Raw genomic sequence first — 22,078 nt, 5'->3', positions numbered from 1 at the left:
TAGCCATAAATTACAGCCAGAAATCTTTTTGAAAGAATTTGAGATGAAAACTTGTTTAAGTCAAAAAGCTGGAATGATACACGAAAAAAGCCTTTTTCTGGAGTGGCCCTGCATCTCATCAACCACAACGTTACACTTCTTAAAGAACTCAACAATATATCAGTATTTATGTTCTTTCAAACACATTGTATTCAAATTGTCATCATGGGAAACTCCAAGTTATTTCACTAAAACACTACATATTTTTGATTTCTTTCTTTCAGATACCAAAGGTCTCAAGTTGTAAAGCACGGCGGTGGTAGTATTATGATGATGTGCTTCTGTGCTGCAGGAGGGATGAAGATACTTCTCCAAACAGCATCACTTAAATAACAAAAAGCCCAGCTAAAAAGGATTTTAGCCTGGAGCAAGATTTTTTGACATTTCGCACTAAATCTCTATCAACCGTATAGGTGGCGGACATGTGCAAGGAAACTGTAGTAAAAGAAAAGGAAGAAGAAGCCCCTCCCTGCTTGTCAAATGTGAACAGCACAGGCCAATGTGTGTATCTCAAGACCACGTATTTGTTGAACACGCATCACATGTTTGGTGTGTCTGCTGCTTTAAAGGGTTATATAAGGTTTGTCCAAAAAAGCAGCAACACAAACCACCAAACGGCATTGTTGGTAAACATTTTTGTTCTTCAGGAAAGGGGAAAATAAAAAAAGGGTTTTGCAAGTCAGATTTTTGAGAAGGGAAAAAAAAGACAAAAACATGGAAGTGATGTATGTGAATGAAAATTTGTAAATAGTCTTTGTGGATTTAAGATTAAAGTTACACCACACAGGAAGTTGGAGAAAACATGTAAGGCACTTGAATCTATTTACAGTTTTATTTCTCGTCTTGATCGACTCATTTAGGCATCGAGGACAAACGTGCCTCTCTGTTCATTCAAGAGCACGTTGCTCGCATTTATTATCCCATTATTAAAAGATGTTTCCATGTAGAAAATGAAAGAAAATGCAAAAAGAAAAAAAAAATTAAACTCTCAAATCTAGCACAGCTTTTTCTTCCAAAGAAGCAATGAAAGCTGTGTTCCTTTTGGCAGCGACGGAGTCTGCAGGGTTTGATTTCCTAGACGTGACAGAACAGCGTGCGTTTGGCACCAGCATTTGCTCCACAACAGGTCTGAGGGAAACTCCTGCTTGGCGGCGCAGAGACGTTGAAAACACTGACAAATTCAGAAGCCGATGCCACTGCAGGGGAGGCGACGGCAAGATAAAGGAGGACCCTCCTGTACCTTCTGGTTTTCCACCACCAAACCCCTATTTGACGTTTAACACAACATTTGACATGAATCATTAAAAAAAAAAAAAGGTGCCCGCAGATTTAAGAATTATGGAAAGACAGCAGAAGGGTCTTTATATCACCAGATCATCAGAGCTTAAAGCATCTATATGAATCCCTCTGATAGTCAATTTTCGGTACAACCGGTTGCTTTGGACTTTTAAAGAATGGTTACAGCCTGGCAGCATCCGAAATCTAAAGCAACCCCCAAAATATTAAACAGTGATGACAAAAAGTCCTTTGGCAGTGAGAAGGTGAAGACACTTTTGAGTCCATCCACTTCCCTCTCCATAAGAGCCGTGTCTGATGTTGCCGTTTGAGGCCGTAGTTCCAGCATGGGGCCTCCTGGAGCTTGGTGGCCATCTTGCTGGGGATTATAAGTTCGTTGGACGTAAGTGATGAGGCTTGTTGGGAAGCGGGGGCTTGACGCCGCGAAAAGGTGCTGGTGGGGGGCAATTAGCTTCACGCTGGCTAAATGTTTGTATTAGCGCCACCACCTGGCCAACCTTGGCCAAGTCTGATGGCTTCCCCGATCTCTGATGGTAGATGGACGTTTTAGAGGGATCTTCAACTGCAAGAGAAACAGGGAGGTTATCTTTAAATCTATCCCACATTTAAGAAAAGATTCATAAAAAATAAAAAAGAATCTTATTTCTGCAGGTGATCCACTTGACTCACATTTAAATGACAGCTACATGTTTTTAGCACATTCAGGCAAATTTTGAACCTCAAAATCTTGTCCACGGACACAAAAAAACCTGTACCTTAGATTATTTCCATTTTGCTTATTTTCTAATTCTGAAGAAAGTTTTGTTTTTATTTTATTAAACCGGTCTGTGGCCCAAAAAGGTTGGGGACCACTGCTGAGAGTAGCAGCGGATTCTGTTGGTTAAAAAGTATTAAATCCATCCAGAAGTGAGCATTTGATTTTTGGCTATTGTTGTCAGTTTCTCTTCCTGTAGTGCCTCCTTCCCTTTGCCTTTTTATACACATGTGATGTCAGCAAAAAGACGTCCAATCACAAGCTTGCTTCCACCAGGTCACCGGGTCAGTTGGCTAATGGTGAACCATGTAAAGGGATGTTTGCTTTGTGCTTTTAACAAATAAACAAGTTAAAAGGACACTTTTTTGTACCACAAACAACAAAACCATCAAAAATGTTTTTTGAGGCTTCATGTCTTTTACACGTTTGAGTGCGACTGAATGTCTTTGTGCCAAACAACAACAATATATTTACGTCTGTTAAAACTATTGATTTGACCAATTTAAAGTCCCACTCCAATCATCTTTGGACTTGGGGGCGGGACCGTTGGTGCAGAGTAAGTCTGGCCACACTTCCCATCATCCAACTGTTTACATGCTACAGTACAGCGCCCCACACCCCCAGGCTAACCTTACCGATGCAAAAACATCAGAGCTATTCCCGCTCAGACGAGGAAAAACAAAGACGTACGTTGGAAGTGAGCTTGTTGACCCGTCCACTGCATCACCTACGTCACTGCTGCAGGCTTTTTCAGACGGCTTTTTAGTCGTTGATTTGAACGAAATACTCAGAAATGCCATTTTAAGCTTAATTTTCTTTTCTATCTGTCCTCCATCCTCAGAAAAACATGTTAGAAACACCCATTTTCATCGGAGTGGGCCTTTAAAATGACTGACTCTTTTTCTTGCTACAACATCCTGATTTCCAGATCCTCAAAGCAGCCAGCAGCACAAGTGAATGCATCAGTACTTCAACCTGGAGCTGCCATCAGCAGAACTGAACTTTTAGAAACTCCAACCTTTCCCTTCTGCAGATGCTGCCTCTCTCCTCTCTGGCTGTTTTTCCTCCTGTGCCGCTCTGGCTGAGCAGAGGTCATCCTCACAGGAAGTGTGTTGGGGACACAGCTGGGCGTAGTTTTTGTGTGTATGTGTGCGAGGCTGCCCCAGTACCAAGTTTGGGTGTAATAGTGGGAAGGAATGAAGGGAACAGGAGTAATGAAGAGGAGGGAGGGCCGCAGGGACGCCGCTGAAGAGCAGACAGACGCTGCTCAGACACCAGAAGGCTCGAGGAGCCACATATTTTTAGCGTCATCCCTGGGGGACACGGATACGTGAGAGCGCCGGCGTGCAAGGCAGCACACAAACACACTGTGGTGTGCACGCAAGAAGAAAAAAAAAACTACGCAGACGTGCACAGGCTGATTCTAACAGATGACTTTAAAGAGACACGCATGTTCTCGTGTTGCATTCAAGTCTAGGCATGCCGCGCACACACGCTGCCTCACCCACCCCTTCTGCTCGTGGATTCAGTCACGCTTGCCTCCGACTAACTGAAAAGCAGGCAGCCAATCCTAAGGCCAAAACCAGAGAAACCCAAAGTAGCTTTTTCAGGTTGTTTTTTTTTTATTATTGTTTATCCTTGTTTATTGTCTCTCCCTCACCCCTCTTCCTGCGGCTCTGCTGCCTCCCTCCACCGTCCGCCTCATCTTCCTCCCCGCCCGCCTTGCCCTGCCTTCTCCTGCCCCCTGACCTGCTGTTCCTGTGTTAATGTCCTCTCGCCGCGCTGCGTGGGTTTGCCTCTGATTGTCTCGTTGTGTTGTGTGGTCACCACGGAAACCTTGGATAGGTTCCAGCAATTGAAGCTGACACACACGCATACAAACACTCGCGCAGATGCACACACACACACACACAGTCATGGTTAAGAGAGTTTTTCAGACTCGGAGGCTTGCCGTGGGTCTGAGCAGAATTCTTAACAGAGTTGGAGGAACAGAAAGGAAGACTTTTTCAATAAAAAATACATGTACATTAAACTACTAAAAACTTTCTAGGTGTAACCAGATGAACCTGTCCTAACACACCCAAAATTAATGAAATGGAGGTTGAAGCACCACACCTTTCCACCAAAAGCTGTCTCAGCAGCAGCTGCACCCTGATCTGCAGGAACAAGGATTCATTCAACTACAAAAAAACACCCACTCACATGTTTGCTGCCGTAAATCATTCATTGTGGCGGATTAATCTGCTGTTTCCGTCATTCCTCACCACATCAGCCCATCAATGTACACAGAAGACAAAGAGGAGGGGCAGGACGCAGCATCAATGAGCAAGCAGGCACAAAAATCAAAGCCTAATCTATCTCTGCCTCTTAAAGACCTTCACGTCTTTGGCTGGAGGAGAGGAGGTGGGCTGGAGTCACAGAAGTGGGCAGAAATCCCAAGCAGCACGTCTGTGGACTGAAGGGCACAGAGGTGTGTGCGTGTATACTGTGTGTGTGTGTGTAAGCCTGGGGCTGACTCCTGTGTGGGGGCTGGGGCCCCTGTCACTTATCAGCTCTGGCTGAGCGTCGCCCAGGGCAAGAGTTGGGAAGCACTGCTGGAATGCCTGTCCTTCCCTCTGAAGGTGAAGATAGAGGAGAGCAAAGCCGGCGGATGCAGAGAGGAGGATTTATAGACACAAACATGCAAACTGCCAACCACACAAGACCGCTCACACACCTATCCCCAAACTGCGGCCTACACACTCGCTGTCGTAAGGAATTATTCTCCTCTGTTCTACAGTCAGACTTCTCCTTACTCCATTCCGTATTAAGGATACATGAGCTGCAATGTACTTGTCAGTTTCATTTTTTAGATTCTGTTCAGTTCTACCTTTAACAGCGTTTTCCAGCTCCTGGTGTCACCGGCGGAATATTCCAGACACTTATGGAGATGTATTTCATCATGGAAGTGAGTAAATAGCATGTGTGAGCTAGAAACCCTGATGAATTTTGATTACAATCGTTTTAAAACTATGCAAATGCAGTGAAAAGGGGCAAAATGCCACCCAAAACTATAAACTTGATTTTAAAAAATAGTAACAATACAAAAAATTCAAAAGTAGGTTTTTATGGCCAAAGTATTGATAAAGTCTGGGGTTCTAGATTTTTTAGGAAGTGCCGGAGAGTTTTAACAGCTTACTTTCAAAATCAAACCAAAAAGAACAGAAATGAAAAAGCAGCATTTCTAATCCAAATATTCTCTCAAACTTCTTTTGTAAAATAATTTAATTTTAGCAAGTAATTTAATACATTTTTTTCTCTGGTTGCAAGATGAGGCATTTTGTTTAACAGCTGATTGATTTATGAAAGTTTTTTGCTCCCACAGTCACAATCCTTCGCCACTGTCACAGAAATGGAGTGATTCCGTCAAGATATATTTCCTACTCCACCCACCTGAATCCCACTCCACCACATCCATCTTCTTCCCTGCTTTTGTGATGAGCTGATAGTTCTACAGGAATATTCATTCATCTTCTTCCGTTTATTCCCTTTCGGGGTCACGGGGCTGCCGGAGCCTATCCCACTTGTGGGCGAAGGCAGTGGGCATCCTGGACAGGTCGCCAGCCTGTCGCAGGGTAGAATGTCCACAATCACACACCCATTCACACACACATTTACACCTAGGGACAATTTAGATTACGCAATCAATGAACCTATGAATGTTTTTAGATGGTGGGAGGAAGCCGGAGACCCTGGAGAAAACCCACGCATGCACAGAGAGAACAAGCAAACCCCACACAGAAAGGTCCCCCACTGAGGTTCTGGTTCAGGTCGGTACCAGTCGGGATTTGAACCTGTGAGGCAGAAGTACCAACTACTGCGCCACCGTGCAGCCCTCTACAGGAATATTTCATTCACAAATGGCCGAAAACATTTTTTTTAAATCAATACATGGATAAAAGGAATGAAACGTCAAATACCATAAAAAAACAAAGTTACAGCCTTTCAAACATGGAACTCTTCATAAATATAAATGTGATGAAAATGATTGTAACCCATTTACCCAATGCATGAGTGTATTTGTAATTTCCGGGGCAGGGAAACAGCAGTAAACTGTTGCATGTCTGAGGAGATCATGACGTGCTGCAGATGAAGCTTTTTTCCAGCAGAGGGATCGTTCTGGAAACAGCCTTTCCTCTCATTCAGCTTTTCTTTCTGCAGCACCTCTCAATTCCACTAGATGGTGCTAAACTCAACACTTTTAACTGGGTCATCTTGACATATTTTTGGGTGAATGGCTAAAAAAACAGTTTCTACCCTAAACATTTATTTTCCACATTAAACAGTGTGCTCAAAAATGAGATGCAAAGACTTCTAAGAGATTGAGCCTAAAGGATACATTGGGCTGAAATGCATCCATATGATTAAATATTTTTTGAGGTGAGATTAAAAAAAATACACCTTTCTTTTTACATTTTTAGGCATTTTACAGTTTATAGTTATTATTAATAGCATAATAGTTTATCTTGATGCACTTCTGAACATCAGACTTCCTTATAACAAACTGTAAGACCTTTGTGTTTTCCAAACCTGTGAAGCCGTTAAGGACGGCTATTTAATAATGTAATGTAGGATTAAGTATCTTATCAATCAAAGATCAGAGGAGTGTTTGATCGTTTGAAGTTGTTTCAGCCCACAAACAGACTCAAAAAAGCTTAAACTAGATTGTTTTTCCCTTGTTGACTTCAACATTAGTCATTACTAAATATAAAACTGAACACTTTTAGTCTGGTTTTTGTATTAACAGGTAAACTTTTATTTTCAGACATTTTTCTTTCTAAACAAGACCAAGAATAAAAGCACCAGACTAGAAGCCAAAAAGCAGTCAGTTTAAAGTTTTTATCCTCTTTCTTTTGCATTTTTCACCCTCCTCAGTCAATTTGCGAAGATTTTGGGGGAATGATGTCAATATTTGGCAAGTGCATTGGTTAGGGAGACAATAAATCCCTCATTCTGCTTCTCTTTCAACAGAACACATCAGTTCTTCCCAAAGAAGATTATTTTAAAAAGAATTGTTTTAATCTTCCTGGCTTGGTCAATTATTTCAGCGACAAATACTTGGTTTCAACTTAAGAGATGGAATAGGAAAAACTATTGCTGTCAATCAAAGATCCATGAGCTCTTTCTGTGATTATGATGTTATTTTAGATGAGCTGCAAAAGAAATATTTAAAAGGAGAAAATCGGGCTGGATAATAACCTCAAGCTGCCAACAAAACATGTAAAGGGTTGCATAGTTTTCCAGTGGTTCACTTGCACAGCAAGTACATGAAGACATTCTCAATGGATCGCCGATTTCCGGAGTCACCAATGAAACGCGTGGAGAAAAAAAAGAGAGGGCTATACTTTTGAGACTGAGTCTGAGATTTTACTGACGGCGTATGAAGATTATACGTCCATCAAAAAGTAATACGGCGGCATCAGCAAAAGAAAGAGTTTCTGCTTGGAGAAAAATAACGGACAAAGTAAACGCAAGAGTTTCTGATCTTAATTTCATTGTGATGCATATATATATATATATATATATATATATATATATATATATATAAAAAAATATAAAATGTATCCAATGTATCCAACTTAAATGAATTGATTCAATTGGTAACAAGTAATTGAGTTAAATTTATTCAACCTAATTTCTTACGTCTATTCAACTCAATAGTTGTTTATACAACTCAAATTTGCATATTTATCTAACTAAATGTCATATTACTCCAATTCAATTTAATATTTTTCCATCTTAATTTATTGTACTTCTTGAACTCTCATATGTGTAAGTTGTAGGCCGCAGATTTTCTCATTTTTAGAACATTAAAATGAACGTTTCAGTGTGGATTTGCAAAATGAAAAATGTATTATGTTAATATGACTTTAATTTCAATTTGTTCAACATTACACAGCACTAGTGGCGCTACATAACCTCATCATCCTCTTCCTCTCCCTCCCTCTCACTCATGGTGGAGAAAGAAAAAAAAATACAGGATAGAATAACGCAGTAAAATACAGTAAAACAGCTTAACTACTTAACACATTTGGCCAAAACCCCTTACTTAAACCCCAATCTGTCCAGACAGGCAGAGGGAATGGTATCCCACAATTCCTTGCGCTGTCAATAAAACAGCAGCACCAAAGTTACACCTACTTAATTGAATTAATTTGAATGAAATTAAAATAACTGTCTGAAAGCTACGTGTTATTTTTAAGTTGTCTTAACTCAAAAAAATGATCTATCTTAACTGAAGCAAATAATTAAGCTGAGGTTATCCACTTCCTTAGCCTCAAACTTACCGTGGTAACTCACATACCCTGCTTTTTGGAATACCCCCCTGAGATCCTGAGCTCACTAATCTTTCCTTTGCGGGGAGTTTCTGGGGTTCCAGTGGACAGTCTTTGGCCTGTGATGAAGATTTAAGGAGGTCTTACCTGGCCTTTTTTGTGCGTTACGATGTCCCGCCAGTTTCTGCTGATTAATATGGGTGCAACTTGGGGGAGGAGCAGACGTCTCCTTGATTGGAACCACCGGCTTCACTTCAACCTGCTAAAAAAAATGTAGAAATATTTCAGGGAATCAAAAAAAGGACATGAAACTGTTGTCTACATGGACTCTTTTCAATTCAGCAGAATAACCGTCCAGTCGGATTAAACGATTGGTTATGCGATTTCCCAAATGACATAGTTCTCCGGTGACAGCAGTGTCCAGTAATGAAGTGGAAGTGAGCCGCTGATTAAAAGTTTGAGGACGCTTAGACATGAAGCCTCCATTCTGATCCTACACTACCTTAATCAACATTCCCTCTGCTACTGGGTGGAGGTCTCCACCTCCCAGGAAAAGGTGTACATTTCTACATCAGCTAATGAAAACAAGCAACACTCATTGTTACACCTCCTTCCTGTTTCCAAGAGCGAAGCGTTCGACTCAGGAGTCACTGTCTGGGAAGGGTTCTGCTTTGAAATGTTGGCTGTGAACACATCAAAACTGGTGAAGTATAAAGAATAAATGTATGCGAGGCATTCTGGAGTCTGTAATAGGGATAAGCTAGTACAGATTTAAGGGATTCGGGGGAGAGGCCGTTCCTCCTGTGAAAAAGATGAGATGAAAAACGGAGAACAGAGGAGAGCTCACAGGCCCAAACCTCAGGAGAGGATCCCAGAATCTCATCCATCTGCAACTGACGCCTTCCTCCCCGTCTCCAGTGTCTTAATTCCCTGATCAAGTTCTCCAACCATCTGTTTCGGGGCAGTCCAGAAATCCTGCCTGGCCTCTGGGATTTCGCCACTTCCACAGAGTGTGTCACCTGCGCATGGGCACGTGCGCACATACCGAATATGAAGACACGAGACAGAAAGCACACGCCGCGTATCCGGGGAGAGGGAGCTTTGGTTTTGTCAGTTCAGGGTGAGTCGTGAGAGGAGGGGTGGGGTGATGCTGGGAGAAAGGGGTCCAAAGAGAAGCCTACTCCAATTAAAATGGCGTTCTCAACATGTTCTTGTGGCATTTGTCCGATGATAGAGGACAAATAGAAAGAAAATGAAGCTAAAATTTACATTTCTACACATTTCTTTTTTTTCTTCTTTGGCCAACAGTCAGAGGCAAATTTTTAATAAACTCATGCCGCTCTGCGGAGAATATGTCCTACAAAACAACTCAGATTTCTTTTATTTTGGCTAAAAACTGCATAGTCCTAATTAAAAGACCACTGGGAACACTTTTATAATATATCCAAAGATGACCAGAGTGGGACTTTTAAGTAAAGGGCCAGCAAGGCTTAATGAGAAATCCCTCAAGAAAACCTCAAAGGTGATGCTTCGATCAAATTCCACTCAAGGAATTGAGTTACAAACAAATAAAAAAACAGCAGAAAATTCAATTTACTATATTTTATGCAACACAAAATAAATCAGAATCTAGTAATTCATTGATACCTCTACTGCTGGTGTAGACTGTGGAGGATCACTCACTGACACCTGTAGGATGAGCAAAGACATTACATGAGTCTCCAGCCCAGAAGCTCAGCCATAGCGAGCAGTTGCCTCAACTCACCGGCAGAGGGAGAGAAGTGGTCGCCTTTTCAGGTTTCCCCTGCTGGGAGAGGCAGAGGCATGTGAGCTGATGCTCTACCAGACACGTCATCCTCATGAACTTCCAGTCTGTTCACAAGTTGGAATGTGACAGAAAGGAAGGAGGATGCCGGAAATTCTCTGGCACTGAATGTGAGAGCAGATCTACAGAATCATCATGGAAATCTGTCAAAGGGCTTTGTTTCCATCGCGTGAGCAGTAAGAAGCTGCAGCAGCAGGGAGAGTTATAATGAGCCACAGAAACGTGTCATTCTGGCGCCGTTTGGACTTTTGCCATGATGACAAAACTAAAAAAAAAAAGGCAAATAATGTTTGGGGAAAATAGTATATTCAGAACAGACCAATAGCTTACTGATCCTTTTCCCATCCAGCTCATTTTTCAAGTGTGATGTTTGAAATTCCATTACAATGATGACAAAGCAGCAAACAGGAACATTTTTCCAACTCTGCTACATGAAACTAAGGAGCCCAAAAAAGGCTGTTCTCTCAAAATAATCATTTGTGGCTATTATTTATTATTTTATTGCTGTATATTAGTTTTGTATTACCATTAGGGGGTATAAATTAGAATTTTATGAAGAAAAAATTTAGTATTTTGTGGGCCCAAATAAGGGGTTTGTGCACACAAAATGCTCATTTAATTCGCACAAATCAATATTTTGTGTACACAATGCTAATTTGCTAATCAAACAAAATGCTAATCGGTATAATCTAATCTACTCATTTCTGCCCAGAAAATACTCTTGTGCACACAAAATGAGTATTTTGTGTGCACAAATGAGTATGCTAATTGGCAAATAAAAAGTGCTTATTTGTGCACATAAAATTCTAATGTGGGCACAAAGTGCTAATTTGTGCCTAATACCACATTAATACCTACAAATGCTAATACAAACCTAATCTAGGACATTGAAATGCTTAACAATGCTCTCAAAATGCAACAAAATGCTAATTTGTGGTTATAAAATCTTAATTTAAGGGAGCAATTTGTTTTTGCTTTTTTATTGTTTTCCACAGCCTCTTATTGGCTGTTAATTACAAGATTAGATTACAAACATAAAAAGTAAGTATTACAAAGGCAGCATATTAAGGTTTCCAAATTAAATTGACTTTTTGTGAATGTTTTATAGTTTTGGTTAAAAAAAAAAAACCAGCCACTCACCTTCAGAATCGAGGAAACGTCAGGTTTGGTTTTTGGAGCGACGTTCTCCGTTTGAGGTTTTTCACAGTCTTTTTTGTCTTTAAAGATGTTTTGAACCCTGTGAAGCATAATATTTTGGAGTTTATTTTATGGCTTTTACGTACATCTTACAGAGTGCCACAGCCTCATGAAGGTCTTGTTTAAAGACATGTTCAGATAGGGCTGGGCGATATGGCCAGCCCTATCTGATTTCCAATTTTTTCCCGATTTTTCCCCCCTTACTTAAGGAAAGCAGTAAGTACAAACGGCAGACAACTCAAAGCAAATTTTGCTTTTATTTAATCAAACGCAAGACATTTCTGGGATGAATAATAAATAATTGAACAAACTCTGGGAATCAAAGTCCCAGCTGTGTTTTATGTCACACTTTGTAGTCTAGACTAAAAGGAGACAAACATTCACCTTGAGAGTGGCACCATTCTCTAAAGGATTAACAATACAGCTCATATCTGGGGTCTAAGGTTTTAATTCAATCAATAAACCCCGTCTTCTCCACGGTATATATGGGTGCCATGTCTTTAGTTATATGCAAAGCGACCGCTTCGGTGATTGTTCTCCACCGTGCCCCTTTCCCAGGGATGGGTACAGAGCCCCGGTATTGAACGAGCCCCGGGGCAACATGCTTCAAGACTGCAGCATCAGTGAGATCTGACCTCAACGGTTCTGCTATCGGTACTGGAGAAGTCGAATTTACTGTGTCCTACAACATATAAACTAGAGCTGTGACGGTGTGGGATTTTTGATCACCGCGCTGATGAAGCAGCAGGAGTTGTGGTCAACCGCGCACACGTGTTGGGGGTGTACGAGCGTCCATTTTTGGTGTTACGGAGTGAAGGAGAACAATAATAAAGGGTTTCCCCCAGATGTTGGAATAGGTTTGTGGTGCTGCTGCCTTTGACTGCGATGGGCTTTAGGCAAATGTTGCAGCGTGGGGGGGGGGGGGGGGGGGTGTACTTGCTCCACGTCTGTGGCAGTAAACCCATACTAGTTCCCAACAACAGATGATTTTAATCCTTTCTTGGGAACAAACGTCCCACTCTCACCGGTAGACATGTTGTCGCTTGGTGTTTCGTGTGATGTTGTTGTTCATACCGCCGTGTGAAACTAATGTTACGGAAGCTCTGGGGAGCCAAAAATGCATCATTACACAAAAACTGGATTTAGTTAATTTTTAAATCGCCCGTAACAAAAAATTCAAATTCATTCATTCAATCGATTTTTCACCCAGGCCTCTGTTCTGATGACATAAACAAAGAAAATAAAGCCTAAAATTGCATTTGTGAGTATTTCTTTAATCACATAGTTGATGGAAAGATGCTATTTGAGCTTTTAGAACTGAGGTATAAAAATAAAAAAAACATTGATGGGGCCACAAGCTCCCTGCTCCACTCCATTCTGGTGCATCCACTTGTAGATGAATAGATCTGAGCTGAAATCTGGCTCAAAACTGAACGACTGGATAATAAGAGACCACCAGTAACGCTTTGGCAATAGATCAACAGATAGATAGATCAAATATATCAAAATAGATCAAAAGGAGTGGGACTTGAAGACAAATTATAATAAATAGAACAAACTCCTGACTTTACCCTCTCTCTTTCTGTGGTTTCTCTAGAAGTTTTGTGGACAGGAACTTGGAGGTGAGTTCATCCACTTCTCCCATCACGCTGACGGACACCTCTCCATCGCGGCCCAGCTGCCAGCTCACGCTCTTACCGTTAGCTGTTAAAGAAACACCAAGTTATGCAACGACTTCCTCAGCTTCAATGAAAATGGAACAGTTTAAATAAAAGTACTTTATGAACTCGGTTTTTGATTCCATCAGTTCAGGATGGAATTTTTTTCTGTAATTTCAACCAAAGAAACATTTCATGAGTGACAGATTTGAACGGCATGCAAGCCAATTTAGACACAAAGGAAGATGCAGCACAAAGTCAATCTGTGAAAGGTAATGATGATTCCTGGAACAATGTCTTTTTGTAATCAATTATTTGATATTTTTACTAAGGGATTGGACTAGTAAAGTATAGGTTACTCGTATGAGACGCTATGAACCGGTTTATGATAACTATGTAAAATAAAAAAGCTGAGTAAAGCGTAATAGGGGTGGGGTTATATACATTTGCTTCCTCTCACTCCTTATCAAGCAATTAAATTCTCTTTATTAGATTTAATGTGTCAAGCATTTCTAAGTACAAATATTTGCCATTGAATCAGCTTCTTCCATCTAACCATGTCTTCTGCATCATCTGCTCCAGTGTTTTTCAACCTTTTTGCATCAAGGAACACTTTTTCCTTGACAACAATCCAGCAACCAAAAACAAAACAAAAAAACAAAAGAGAGAAACTCTATAGTCTGTATTGATGTCCCATGGTCCCTCCACGATCTAACAGGCATTTTTTGTTATATTTTTCAGCCACAAAGAATTGGAAGTTTCAGCAGCTTTCCTAAAAGTTGTGATAGTTTTCAATGATAATTTTCAAATAATTTAGTTGAAAATTTGCACAAGTTATTTTTCCCCTCCAGTTTATTAAAAGGCAATTTCATGTAGGCCAAACCAAATAAAATGATACACTTTCTAAACCGTAATTTAGTTTTTAAATATGCCTATTTTTTATGTTTAGGAAAGAGCAACTGTCTTTTTTTTTAAATATCCTACAAGCACAGCATGTTTGATACATTTGAGACAAATAGGGCCTTCATTAAATTCATGAGTTTAATTGTAAATACACAAAAACATGAACATGCTGAAGTTTTATTCTTTGGTCTAAATAAAATATGTAAATTTAACAAAAATGTTTTATTTATTTATTTTTCTGTTGGCCACTTAACCTTCTTCCGGTTTCTTTTGTTTTGTTATTACTTACATTTAAAGCTAACTTCAAGAATTTAAAAGTGATTAAAGTCTGAAATTGAATGTGTCCTTTAATCCAGACATGATTAAAAAGCAGCAGTTTCTTTTATAAAGATGACTTAGACCACACTCTGCTCATGGTGAGCAGCGCAGTAAGAGACACCTTCACATTAACGCAATGCATCATGGGGAGTTATACTGCAGTAGTGCTGATGCTGGACAGACTCAAGTCTCTGAGCTTCATTAATTTATTCACTCATTACACAGACCGAGACCGGATCCCGCGGGAAGCCACTAGGGGTGCTCGGATGATCCATATGAATCACTGCGTCAAAGCTGCTGCTGATTGCTTGTCCAAAAGTGTAGGCGGAGCTACCGTTAAAAGTTTTTCTCGCCCTCCTTCTGAAAGACACACTTTGAAGAGCTCCTCAAAGCTGTCAGTAAACTACTTAGTGTGAAACAGGAGTCTTTTTTGATGAACATGCAGCATCTTCATGCTAAATGTTTTTAGATGAGTGAAAATGATCCACTTCCCGTGGCACACCTGACCATCTCTCAGAGAACACTAGTGCTTTGTAGATTACTATACATGTTCTCTCACAGAACAGAGAGAACACGGCACACTGGCTCTAGACTCAACATCCTTCTACCAATAGATTCACCATCTCTCCTCTGAACATGTCCAAACATTCTCAGTCTCTCTGATTTATGTCCAAAAGCTCTAACATGTGCTGTCTCTCTGATGTCCTTGTTCCAAATCCTATCCATCCTGGTCACTCCCAAAGACAACCTCAGCATCCTCTTCTCTGCCACCTTCAGCTTCTTGTCTTTTCCTCAGTGCCACTGTCTCTAGGCTGCTCTCACCACAATCCTCCACCTCCTTTATCTCTTCTCCCTGTAGCCTGACTCTTCCTCATGAGTCCCTCTCATTCACACGCATGCACTCAGCCTTGCTGAGACTAAACTTCATCCCTCTCCTTTCCAGGGCAAACCTCCTCCTCTCTAGCTTCTCCTACACCTCCTCCTGCCACAAATCACAATATCATCGGCAAACATCATAGCCCATGGTGATTCCCGTCTAATCTCATCTGTCAGCTTGTCCGTCATCACTGCAAACAGGGAGGGGCTCAGAGCTGATCCCTGACGTAACCCCACCTCCACCTTAAACTCCTCTCTCACCGCTACAGCACACCTCACCACTGTCGTGCAGCCTGCATCCATGTCCTGTAGTGCTCTGACATACTTCTTTGTCACGGCAGACTTCCTCATACAATACCACAGCTCCTCTCTCACTGCAGCTTTAGCTTTCTCCAGATCTACAAAGACACAGTGTAGCTCTCTGTCACCTCTGTACTTCTCCATCAACATCCGCAAAGCAAATATTGCATCTATAGTGCTCTTTCTTTTTATGAAAAGCATCATTACATTGATGCTTATTAAGCTTCAAGAACCACAGGAGGAATCTAGTGTATTAGCACAACGTATAAACAATTAAGACAATCATAACAAAAAGAACATGCCAACAAGTCAACTGAGCTCTTCATATCACTAAAAAACACAAAATACATTGAATTCTTCATCAACTGTGTCACTTTTGAATAATTCCGCTGAGGCCAATGCTTCTTTTTCTGTGTTTCTGTCAGTAGCAAAGACTGATATAAACACAGTGTAGTGTCCTCTACAATGAGTTATATCGCTAGAGGAGACATCACGTGGTTCCTCATGAGAGGAGAGCACCGCCATCTTGGTGAGGTCAAGTCACTGCTGCAGTGCATGCATGTGAACACATTTTTTGCAAAATGCCAGTTCATTGTGCGGGTTTCAACTGCCAAAATTGGAGAAATGAGTCGACGAAGGAGGAAGGCATAACATTTGACAGGTAGGTACCATAATGTTTTCTTTTAATGCTACAGGGGCTTCATTAATAATGCACATGTTGACATGCATGATGCTGCAGGGCTATTACCAACATGCTGCATGATGTACGTATAATTTGCTGTCGTCATAAATGTAAACTTTATTGTGTTAAACCTATATACACTATACTAGGACTAGGCTATTATAGTAATATAGATTTAAACATTTCTGACTCAGTGACTGAACTTTTCTTGCAGGTTTCCAATGGATTCAGACTTAAGGAAAAAGTGGGCCTTAGCAATAAAAAGAGCTAACAGATGGATCACTGTGGTTACCAACTAGCAATACAGTCTGGCTATGGTCAAAACATTTTGTGGAAACAGATTTTGATAAGATTGGCCATACTGTTTGCTTGAAAACCGGAACATACCATCTGTGTTACACAAATTGATCACTCACATGAATCAGTAGGGTCAATCTATTGTTTTTCTTTGTTTATTTTTAGAGTCAATCTTTTGTTAACTTTGGACTTTTTTAAGACTTATTATTGATTTATCATGATTATTATTTATTGACTGATTACATATTTATTGTTATTATTTATTATTTGTATTGACTTACTATTGATTTATTATTATCTATTATTATTATTATTATTGACTTATAATATATTGACTTTCTAAATAATTTAAATTACATATCAAAGAGGTCTAAGACTTCTAAATGTTTAGAAATTATTTGTTAAAATTCTTTGTAATCATTTTTTTATTTTTAATAGGTCCTGCAACTATGCATGTTTCACTAAAATGTGCGCTTTTAACAACAAATGATGTATATCTTCTATAAAAGCTGCTTAGATGCCACTAAAGGCAATAGAAAGCATTGTCATGTGGGAGCCGACGACCTCACCAAGATGGCGTCGCGCTCCGTCACCGGTGGCCAGGCTTCTCAAGCGGGCGTGTCTCCTCTAGCTATATAACTCATTGGTCCTCTAGCAGTTTTTGTCATTTCTCTTAAATAAAAAAAGACATAAGCCCCACCTCCGATCAAACTATGCAAAAAAAGTAAAAACGTGACTTACTGTACATACTAGACGTACTCTGAAAATACGCTATGTGGATTTGTAATATGTGCATCTTTGATTTTTTTATGTTTTTTTTTTCAATCATGTCATGACTAATCCGTTTTACATGAGTAGATAAACATTTCTTTTGTTTGTCTTTAGGATTTTGTTTTAGTTTAGATTACTGAAAATTAACCAAATCCAGCTATCCAATCGTCACTGAAAAATCTTGTAGCAGTCAAAAGTGAATTTGTAAAAATGTTCTTTTGTCTAACCAGATAAATATCGAGCTTTCACTGAGGTGCAAATATTTTAACATAATCACAGCTAAAATATGCCTTTCAGTTAGTCCTTTTACATTTTTTCTCATATTTTTGAAATCCATGACCCTCTACAGAAACAAGCGCATTTATAAGATGAAAGAATAGATTTATTTAAGAAAATGACTTCTATTAATGCTTTTAATTTATAGAATAGAAGAAAAAAATATTGTAATACATTTTATTTTTTATATACATATTTGTGCATGAAGTAACAGATTTTAGATAAAGGAGCATAAACTAATGCAAAACGTCTTCACTGCTAAAATAAAATCTTTTAGTAAAACCATTTTAAAAAAAATCTTAAGCAAAATGATTTATGAGGGGAAAGAATCTAGTTTAAGCAAGAATAAGAGAAAATTCATACATTCATTTCAATTTCAATTGTATTTCAATTCATACATTTCTTATTAATTGTTTTTAAATAATTTTTGGCATTTTGCCTTCTCAGTACAAAATCCTCTACTGTGTTCCTAGTTGGTCATGAGTTCACATTACAGCAAGATAGTTATCTAAAAAAAAAAAAAAAAAGACTGAGCCGTGCAAGAATTAAAGTAAAACAAGATGATAAGCATAAAAACATGCCTGGGCGAGCACAATTCACATTTATGAAGACTTAAGCAACAAAGTGGAAGAATTTTCTGAAGAAAAAGGAGCAGATTGTCAGAATTAAGTGCATACATTTTCAAATGATCAAATCTGTTTTTGTTTTAAAACTCCAAAAAAATGAAAATGTGCCCTTTACAAATGAAACTTTTGACCAATAAAATAAACCAGTTTTTAATTTTAATTTATTCCAATATTTATTGTTCGAACAATGACATTACTATGATATAAATAGATCAAATGATCTGCAAAAAATAAAAATCACATTACGAGCTAGTTTGATGGGTTCAGTCTGTTCCTTAAGCCAAACCAACACATCTTTGCATTCTGACTGTGAGATCATGCTCATTGAGAGGAAATGAACAGAGCATTAAGGTGAAAAAAATCCCTGACGCATTTGACTCGCACCTTGAACGTAAACCACATTTCTGAGTCGAGAATAACCGTGACATGTGAGCTGACTCTGCTTGTGTTTGTGGGGATTAACCACACAAAGCCCCAGAAGCCTGCATGTGCACAAACATGTCATAACCGGTCACTGCGTCTGCAAGAGCTGATGAGTCGTTTACAGAGAAAACTCAGCTGACGCAGACCCAGTGTGACAGGCTGGTGGTTAAAAATATAAGGCAGTTTCGAAGTCAACCGGTTCTCCCCGTCTGTCCTGTGGATCCTACTCAAACTGGGTTTTCCAGGGTGACAACAACAAAAAAAAACAGCAGCCAAACCGTAAATAGCCGGGAGAATCATCTGGGACGATTAAATGTTTGTGTTCTCGTACTCTACATAGTCAATAAAGAGCAGTTATCCCAAAGTATCCACAATATTGCGTCAGAAATGACAGAAAACACTGTTCCATTCCTGAGAACGGGAATCTGATAAGCTCATCTGTGAGGGCTTTGCGCGAGTTAAACATAAACACGCAGGAAAAGGTCATGCTCGGCACATAAACAAAAACTAAACATGAAGTCAGCTTGACCACAAAAACTCCAGATGATCAGAGAGGACTGACAGCACAAGAAGGGTTTGTAGATCAACCTAGAAGTTTGCGATTCAAAGAGTCCCACTAAAATTTTTAGGGAATATCAGAATTCTCCTTTTGATTTCCAAACGCATACATTTCCTGCAAACTTCCTGTTTGTCCCCATGCTAATTCTCCAAGACTTGACTCATTTCCCCATTCTTGCACAGCAACATGATCCTTGCAGCTTCCTGTGGTCATGTGATCACAGCCTGTAGAGAGCAGCTGCAACGGGCTATGAAAATACAGAAAGAGTCCTGATATTTCCCTTCATTCCACACGAGTTTAACTTCAGAATGAAAGGATTGGTAAGGATATGAAAAAACAAAAAAAAAAGCTGTTCGACAGCATTCTGTAGTCAACGTCAGACCAGTTTCAGGAAACACTTCTGTCCGAGTTCCTGACTGTTCTGTTCTAATCCATCACTTCACACAACTGTTGTGTTTGAGCTGAAGCCGGTATCTGATAAATACACCCATTCAAATATCAGAATGCATTCCTTGTAGCTTGCCTCTAGTGATTTTTTCCTGGTCAGCCTTTTAATTTGGTTGATTCAGCAGGTCTGCGTATCTAACGTCTGTGCGTTGTATTGATTTTACTGATGAGTTTTTGTCACTTTTCTGTGTTCCACCAGCAGAGAAAGTTCCTACTGGGTATATAAACTAACTTTGATTTGATTTGTTTTTAAAGGAAATCTGTAAACTCTGTTCTTGCCTAGATTTTTTTGGGACAAATTGAAAAGAAAAAAAAAGCCTAGATGCACCTATTTATTAAAAATAAAAGTCTCCACATACATTTTAAAGTTCTTGCACATGACGTAAGCCTTCTTTTTTATTTTGTTTTTGCTTTATTTAGTATTGGGAATTTAAAGAAAAAATATATAAACATCGGGTTAAGTTCTTTTATTTGTGTAAAGCACTTTGGTCGCCTCGTGTTATGTTAAAGTACTTTATAAATAAAGATTATTCAAGATCATTGACTGATGCTAGCTAACAGCTGCTGGAAACAGTAGCTAACAGCTGTGGTTGCTCCCCAAAGAAATGTGAAGTATTAAAACTGGACTGACCGTGACTTTTCTTTAAAAATAAAAATGATACAACGTCTTATTGTTATTTCTTTTTGACACATGAGATAGTTTAGGAGGGGGGAAAGGAGCAGGAAGAGTGAGCTAAAAATTGAAAAGTGGGGGTTACCTCTTTTTTGTTTGGCCGGCTTGAGTTCGGGCTCGCGCCCCAGCTTCTCCTCTCGCTCCTTCCAGCGTCGCACCTGCTCCTCGCGCATTTTCAGGAACAAAATCTTCTTCTGCTCTTCATTGAGCGCTTGCAGCACATCGGGGTCGATGTACATTTCCTTTAAAACCTGCTGCAGCATGATGACGCCGGCCGGGTTTACGCTGAGAACCGTGAGGGTCCTGTCCTTGGAGCACCGGCGGCTTCCCCACTCAGGTGGTCGCTTTTATTTTTATTTTTGGAGCCGATTTATAGCTTCATGTCGCTTCTCCTCGGCAGTTTTCTCCTGTTCACCCGCATAAACTTCACTTTGGTGAGTCAAGCTCCCCGCCTGCGACTCAGCTTCGCACACCCACACACGCACCAACACTCTCAATCCGGTTTCCTCTCCCAGCTTGTTGTACTCCCACTTAAATGTCAGTTTTCGAAGCCATTTTGAGGATATCTGCAAGAAAAACAGACAAGGGATTAGTGTCACTATCCCAACCACAAATACTCACATTATCAGCCTAATTTCAGCGTAGAAATTGTCCTTTTTTGGCCTTACCTTTGAAAGAAAACCGACTTTCTTTTGACCATCCTTCCTTAACGAACACGGAAGGAGATGGAGGCTCCTTCTACTTAAAGAATGGGAGGAGATTCCAGAGGAGCGGGGCTGTTTCTGTCATCACAAGCCGACTTCCCCTCCTCCCCGACATCCCTACGAAAACCCCAGTCCCTTTCTCCCCCCCCAAAGACAACGACATCCTTATAAAACCCTCCTGACTTCTTTAAATAACCTGCCCTCAAATAGTGGACGGAGTGACTCCTCTGTTCACAAGTTAAAGACTAGCTAAGCTTACACACAGAAGCCGCACTTGGAGCAAAATGGCTAAAAAAAAAGCTGAGTGGAGAACGCGTTCGCCTCACAATAAGAAGGAAACCCCCCCTTTGGAAGAAAAAAGCCAGAGGAAGCGGGGGAGGTGATACACAGCAAAAAGGAAGCCGCTAAGAAAAGGTACAAAAGTAACGAAGTACTCACATAGGGATGAAGATAGCCGCTCTCCCCCAGAGGTTGAGAGACTGATTCCTCTGCTCTTTGTGTGTGTGCGCGCGCGCCCGTGAGCATGTGTGTTTGTGTGCTTGATGACATCACAGCATTCCATGTTCCCTCCCTCCCTTCAAACACAAAAATACACTTTAAAAAGAGGAAGCCGATTTTTCAGAGACCCATTTCAATAAAACTCGTTTTTGGGGTTTTTTAACATTTTCGTGTAGCATTTTTCTCATGATGGAGGACACACATAAAGAAAACTGCGTTTAAATTGCCTGTTTGTTTGTTTTTGTTGTTTGTTTTTTTGACATTTAGTTAAATCATAGTGAATCAGAAGCAAACAAAAAAAAAATGATTTTGGAAAAAGCCTGTACCCATGACGTAGGTGCCACATTCGGTGGGACACAAACTCCCTGCTCCGCTCCATTCCAATGGATCCACTTATAGACGACTAGATCCGTTCATGTCTTTGTTTTCCTCATCCGAGCTGAAATCTGGCCCAGAACTGTTCAGCTGGATCGCTCCAATAATTGCCCGCCCTTTTTGTTGCACCACTAATGTTAGGTTGGGGGTGTGAGGGGCTGTAAACTAGAGCAGGAGAGACTTTAAACAGAGGGATGATGGGAAGTGGGGGCAGGCTTATTAATCTGTGCCAACTGTCCCACTCACAAGTCAGATATCTAATGAACT

The 22,078-nt window shown here is 40.2% G+C and overlaps 1 protein-coding gene across 6 annotated transcripts; it reads right to left on the bottom strand.

Annotated features, from left to right (window-relative positions):
• Window positions 1-845: 845 nt before the first annotated feature.
• On the bottom strand, window positions 846-21,493 carry LOC101164334 (SH2 domain-containing protein 4A-like). 6 transcript variants are annotated; one of them, XM_023962501.1, is made up of 8 exons: window positions 21,377-21,493; window positions 20,320-20,800; window positions 12,997-13,129; window positions 11,369-11,465; window positions 10,169-10,207; window positions 10,051-10,092; window positions 8,551-8,665; window positions 846-1,897 (listed from the first exon to the last, which is right to left on the bottom strand). In XM_023962501.1, exons 2-8 carry the CDS (start codon window positions 20,495-20,497, stop codon window positions 1,701-1,703), a joined length of 801 nt encoding a protein of 266 aa, XP_023818269.1. In that variant the 5' UTR covers window positions 20,498-20,800; window positions 21,377-21,493; the 3' UTR covers window positions 846-1,700. The 6 variants fall into 6 exon arrangements, with proteins under 6 accessions (XP_023818269.1, XP_023818266.1, XP_023818270.1 ...); XM_023962498.1 differs by having other exon boundaries at window positions 10,169-10,210; window positions 21,377-21,492; XM_023962502.1 differs by lacking the exon at window positions 21,377-21,493 and adding an exon at window positions 20,903-21,358 and having other exon boundaries at window positions 8,551-8,662.
• Between the last annotated feature and the right edge of the window lie 585 nt (window positions 21,494-22,078).

Source organism: Oryzias latipes, chromosome 14 (assembly GCF_002234675.1).
Source record: "Oryzias latipes chromosome 14, ASM223467v1".
NCBI lineage: Eukaryota > Metazoa > Chordata > Actinopteri > Beloniformes > Adrianichthyidae > Oryzias > Oryzias latipes.
Note: the sequence above shows the minus strand (reverse complement) of the source record. Positions and strands in the feature narration are given on the sequence as shown.

Excerpts from the sequence above, each read along its gene's own strand:
- LOC101164334 (XM_023962498.1), bottom strand. The coding sequence starts at position 20,497 with ATGCTGCAGCAGGTTTTAAAGGAAATGTACATCGACCCCGATGTGCTG. Across the intron at positions 10,211-11,368 it reads ACGTTTCCTCGATTCTGAAG|CAGGGGAAACCTGAAAAGGC; the intron begins GTGAGTGGCTGG and ends TGCCTCTCCCAG. Across the intron at positions 10,093-10,168 it reads CCACTTCTCTCCCTCTGCCG|GTGTCAGTGAGTGATCCTCC; the intron begins GTGAGTTGAGGC and ends CTCATCCTACAG.